A 5985-nucleotide genomic window follows, 5' to 3' on the forward strand; every position below is an offset into this window, starting at 1 on the left:
CATTGTCATTATTTCTTCGATTCCGGCCTCTTCCTCTACCATATGTAGCACCTTGATTTCTCCTCCCATGTTCACTTGCTCTTCTAGAATAATTTCCTTCATCTTCTTCCCCATCTTCATCATGGTTTCTTACACCGTCAGGGAGTCGACGACGACCTCTGATTTCAGCCATAAGTGTCTGAAGATCTTGTGCCAACAGATCTTGCTTGGCTTCTATGCTTTGTTTGAGCTCATTGAATTGTATCAGGGTGACACATTCTTCAATCTCAACGTTGGGATCCATCTTCCTGCGAAGTTAGTGGCAACAAGGCAACAAATATAGGTGGAATATGAAGCTATATAGAATCTCACAACCTCACCACTCTTACCAACCAAAGCTCTTATGAGTTCCCTGCGGGTTGCAAGAAAATGTGTGGTGGTAACAAGAAAGTGGTGGTTAAGCGAATACAAGACCAGAGTACCGATTACGATGGCTTATATGTGGAGCTTGGTGGGGATTAATAAACAAGGGATACAATCTGAATTCTAGTTGTTGTTAAGTTAAATAACCATCCGACTAGAAGTTCCCTGCCTAGTGCTGACCACAAGATTCGAGTGATGTAAATAGATCAAACACACGCGCAAGAAATTTCAGATTTGATGCAAACAAGGAGTATGATTGGAATGCAAGTGTTGCAATCAGATCCAACCAAAATTTTGCACCAAATGACAATAGCAAACTGGTTGAATAACTTGATAAAATTTTCAGCACTTGTGCACATAAACAAACTGATTGTTCTACTTTTCTTTCACAATCTTGTTCAACACTTTTCTTTGGTACTTTTCTTTCTTCTCTTTTTTTGATACTTTTTTTATAGAACTAAACACAGAGATCTGATATGATATTGCACACTTTATAATACTTAACAAAGAACTCAACCAGCAGCTATAACTTAAATAGGATCAAAGTTAACGCGAAGGAAATGATGAGGTTTTTTTTCAGAATACTCTTTTTGTGGATATTTTCAGATATATATAAGAGGCTCAAAGGAAACACAAAGGATAGAGTGACTAGCAACTAAACAAAGATTCTAAGGACTGAAACTTAACAAAACTCACTGGAACAACAGATTGAAAGAAAAGGCTATGGCAAAAATATTTTATGGCTTTTTGGTGGATAGGACGAACACAAAATATATGTAGCTAAGGGTAAAGAATCCTACCGTGGCAACTGAGGCTTTGATACCAGATGATGCGTCACGATGCCCGATCTTCACGACGTAGGATCAATCTTCAGATAACTAACTTCAAAGAAGCCAAGATAACTTGCTGCAAGCAGCGATAACTAGTGCAACCTGACAAATAAAACTCGAAGCCAACCACCGTCTTTAACCGGCAGCCTGAATCGAGGATTCGCCCAACCACACTCTCAAAGAACCAACCAACACAGCCTACAATCAATCGAGGAGACCTCGAAGGGAGTAGGAGCACCAATTGGGAGCGGATGAAGCCGCCGCTTCTGCAATCCCGCGAAGGAATTCACAAGAGCAAAGGGGTAGAGATCACTCTCAATATTTGTTAGCACACAGCTAAACAAAGGGGTTCTGTTTTAGATTATCATAAGCTGCCTTACATCTTAGACATAGGGGGGTATTTATACTAGTAACAACCAGCCTTAGCGAGGTATAAACACAAAACAAAAGTATTTTCACGAGCTAATGTGAAGGAGCCTCTTCGGGAGATCCGCAGAGTTGATTTCCGTGTGGTTGTTTGACTTCTGCGCAGTCTTCAGTATTTTGACAATAACTTCTTCTAGGAATCTTCAAATGACGTGGGACTGGTTGCATTGGAAAGCTAAATTGATAAGCTTTCTCACCATATATAGCATGCTTAATGAAACTTCGTAGAATGATGCAGTTTAATACGAAAACTTGGTCATCAAGCTGACTGTTGACCTTCTGACCAGTCGGCACTAAAGTAGGTCGGCTGCCTTTCTGGTAGATGTGGTTAAGTCGGCTTTAGAAGCATTGGAAACTAGACTTCAAGAGCTTTCTAAAAAGTACTTATGGGCCTTCATAGCTTTTGGGAATCAAAAGATATGACTGTTTTTTTTGGACGGTTCTGTTGCGCTGGACTGACTCGGATATAGCTCTTCTTGCTGATTCGCCCTTGATATGTTTTGTCCTTCCTCTTTGGTGAACCTAAGTAATATCAACATACACGACTTAGGTAGCATAAAATTCTCATTGGTGTTTAAATGAAATTCATAAAGTAGCGCGTGCACCTCTTGTTGTAGCTTCTTAGCTCGGCTACGTGTAATTGGTCCATCAAAGACTTGGGTTGGTGATGATGTTGGTTGTACTTGAGTTGATGTAGTATGACTTGAGGGTTGTAACATGTTGCTTAATGGCGTGGTCATATCACTATGTCAGGGTTCTCTGGCGTTGACTTAGACCATCCCTAATCAGCCTTGGGTCGCGTTGGCTCCTATGCACACCGCAACATAGGTCATTATGCCCTAAATATTTTTGAGACTCTCAAGATCCTAGGGGTTGTCTTGTGACAGAAGGGGGTGATCTCATCCAGAAAGAATTTTGTTGTAATGAGGTTTTGCACTGGAGTGGTGTAAACAGGTTTCCGAGAACTCAAACATCTTGATTTGGTCATGGACTTCCTGACCACTCTAACATAGATCCTCTTGAGTTTTACGTCTTCTTGCTTCTGAATCCCCTTCATCCCTAGAGGGAGGAAGGTCTTCATGCCCATCATCGACCACGAACAGAAACCAATTTCTTGGGAACCTAAGGTCTGAGTCCGAGTCTGCACAGTTGTTGGAGTCGAAAGAATATCCGAGTCCAATCAGATGCGGGACGACAGTTGCGTCATCTTGTAAGTCAAATCTGATTGACCCAGGACTGTTGGTGTTGATGTTGTCAAAGTGTCAGGCATTAACCTAAGTTGCCCTAATGCGTCGCTAGTGAAGCAAAGAGAACCGAACAAGGTATTGATGATCGCAGGGGCGTCTAGCACATGCTTGAGAGCTCCCGATGCACCACCGTTGAACTTGAGGCTACCGAAGGTGATCTCCTGCCCTTGTGCGAAATTCATCGCCAACAGATCTATTATGATCAACGTGACCCCTACTTGGCATGCCAACTATCGAGGATTTTTAAATAGTAAATTTGTATGGAGGTGTTTGTGGGATCAAAGAACCAAAGGTAAATGCACAAAGAAGTGGGGATTTAGACATGTTCGAGCCCTCGATTTGAGATAATACCCTACATCTAGTATGTGGTGATGATTGCTTTTGATCCTTCCCACTTGTGACGCATCATCACTCCTTTTTATAGATGAAGGAGGGGCGGTTACAGGAAAACTATCTAGTATTGTGCCTGATGGAAACTGAGATGGAAATAGAAAAACAACTCTTCCTATAAACTAGAAGATCTACTTCTATCCCTATACAACAGTTTCTTGTACATCGGGTCATGTCCCTGTTACGAGGATAGGCTCCACACTTTCATCATATGTTCTCGTGTGTAGATCCCATCCTATCATGTGCGTCGAGTCCTTTCAGAGTCCAAGCCCAAGTCTTGTGTCTGAGTTGGGCCCACATGTCAACGTCTCCTCTATCAATGTCTTTCGGGTGCCCCTGATGTATACCCTTTACAATTAAATCATTCCACTTTTTCTAAGTCATTCCTTCTAATTCAGAGTTGCGTCTAACTCATTCCTTCCAACTCATAATATTTAAGTTATTTTATTTGTATCTAAGTTATTTCTCCAATTGCAAAATTGAATCTAAGTTTAAAAAAATCCAACTCACAGTTTTTAAGATATTTTTATACTTTATCAAAGTCATTCATGCATTGTAGGATTGAATCTATGCCATTTCTTCTAACTCACAGTATTTAAGACATTATATGTTGCATCTAAGTCATTCCTGCCATTGTAGGGTTGAATTTAAATCATTCCCTCTAACTCACATTATTTAAGACATCATATATTGTATCTGAGTCATTCTTGCCAATACAGTGTTCATAGCTAAGACATTTTATAACGGGTTGGGTGTCGCAAAAGTATATCAGACCCGTTTTTGTCAGGTCTAGGACGTGCTCGTCTAAGCACAAACTGATTTGATCTAATGTATTCAGTCGAGTCCAAACAATGGACCATTAATTTATCATCCTAGGTGACAAATAATACTAATATAGAGAGAGAAAGAGAAGGTGATGATCACTCACTATGGAGTATGGAATGACTTATCGTGCATCATCTATCTATCTTTTATGTGTCTACGGCTGGCAGCTATACTGGTGATCATCTATAGTGATGGAGGAGACGCCAAGGTAGGCGGCCAGCATCTCTTCGTCTGCTGGGTCGATGCCGGCAGGCAAGTCTTGAAGCTGAACTGCTGGCGGCCACCACTCGGGCGAGGCTGGTGATGGCACCTCGATTTCAGCTGGTTGGCCGACATGGTCGACTGCAGCATCTGCATCGGTGTAGTCGCCGGCGTTGCGAGCGAAGCGGCCCTTCACCCTGGGCCGACTGTCGGCGAGCGTCTTCCTGCAAGCATACTGCATATATACATACATATATGGAGTACAAACATGGTACAGTAGAGATTAGAGTATGCATGTACTGCAGTTGCAGGAAAGAACGAAGAACTGGAAGGTGCATGGCATGGCAGCTAGGGCAGATGAGCTCACCGTGATCTTCTTTTGGAAGTTGCGCTGGTTGCGCTTGCTCCTGTACTTGTCGATGCGCTCCCGCCGCTCCTCCGCGCTGTACCTTACTGGCGCCGCCACCCTGGTAATTTGCTGCTCGTCCGACTGCCACATGGACATGGGTACTGGAGGTGGAGGAACAAGCAGAGGAGAGGGGCAGTGTGGTGGTAGCATGTAGCTCGACGGCGGCAATGGCAATGGCGATTGCAAGAATGCTGCTCCTCCGTCGGCAAGCATGGCGTCCGGTCGAGCTGGAGAAGGAAGGATGGCATCGCCACCACCGCCTGTAACCTCACCATAACAAGAAGAGGTGCCCGGCTGATGGTGATACTGATACATGCTCGCAGCTGCTAGACGTATGTAGTAGTGTGTAGTGAGTACAAGCAGGCTTGATGGGCCGGGTCGGGTGATCATCTGCGTTATATATATAATACAGAGAGCGTATGACAGACCACTTCAACAAACACACGCAGGAGGAGAGAGACCAGCGCTGCAAAATACGTGTGGGGTGGGCGCATTATATTGCATGCGTCCACTGCTAGGTACTTAGCTGCTGCCACAACCTAACAAACCAAGCTGGTGCGCATACACTGAGGAGCACACCACTGCACAATCTCACAATGCAGGCAGGCAGGAATTCTCCATGTTATGCCCACCAAGCTAAGGAATTGGGTCAATATGCAGCAGGCACCAAAACCACGATCCATGTACGCATTCTGACAATGAAGGACAGTCGCTCCTTGGATTGTCAACACAGCACAGAGCAACACCAAAGCTGGAAATCGATCGCAATCGACCAAGGACAATAGTGCCCACGATTCAAGGAGACATACATGAGCAAGTTGCCGATATCTAGACACCGCCTTTTCCCGATATCGATCCTTAGACGATCCTCCTAGCCATATATATGCCTGCCTTGTGCTGTTGTACACCAGGACACACATGTACGTATGCTGATCAGCCTGCAACTGGCAACAAAGGGAAACGGACCTACCACTATAGCACAGTACCACTAGAATAGATCATGACTAGCCGTTAGTTCCTTATTGACATCTAGATTTGGAATGACCATCATGCAAAGGAAGCTCACACCAAATGATGATCACGATTAAACGCATAAGAAGCCCCTTGACAAGACTCTGTCCCGGCCGGCCGGCGCACTACCTCCTATGATAAGCTCCCGTAATCAATCAGAGGTGACATCTCCCAGGACTTTTAGTGGGGGAGGAAGAATTGACATGATACCCCCCTTTGAACAGTGCAGCCTACAGCAGGGACC

General features: G+C 44.0%; 1 protein-coding gene across 1 annotated transcript; it reads right to left on the bottom strand.

Annotated features, from left to right (window-relative positions):
• Nucleotides 1-3939: 3939 nt before the first annotated feature.
• LOC103651310 (two-component response regulator-like PRR1) lies at nt 3940-5496 on the bottom strand. The gene is made up of 2 exons (XM_008676932.3): nt 4689-5496; nt 3940-4556 (listed from the first exon to the last, which is right to left on the bottom strand). The coding sequence occupies exons 1-2, from the start codon at nt 5118-5120 to the stop codon at nt 4275-4277; spliced, it is 714 nt and encodes a 237-aa protein (XP_008675154.1). The 5' UTR covers nt 5121-5496; the 3' UTR covers nt 3940-4274.
• Nucleotides 5497-5985: the final 489 nt, after the last annotated feature.

Source organism: Zea mays, chromosome 3 (assembly GCF_902167145.1).
Source record: "Zea mays cultivar B73 chromosome 3, Zm-B73-REFERENCE-NAM-5.0, whole genome shotgun sequence".
NCBI lineage: Eukaryota > Viridiplantae > Streptophyta > Magnoliopsida > Poales > Poaceae > Zea > Zea mays.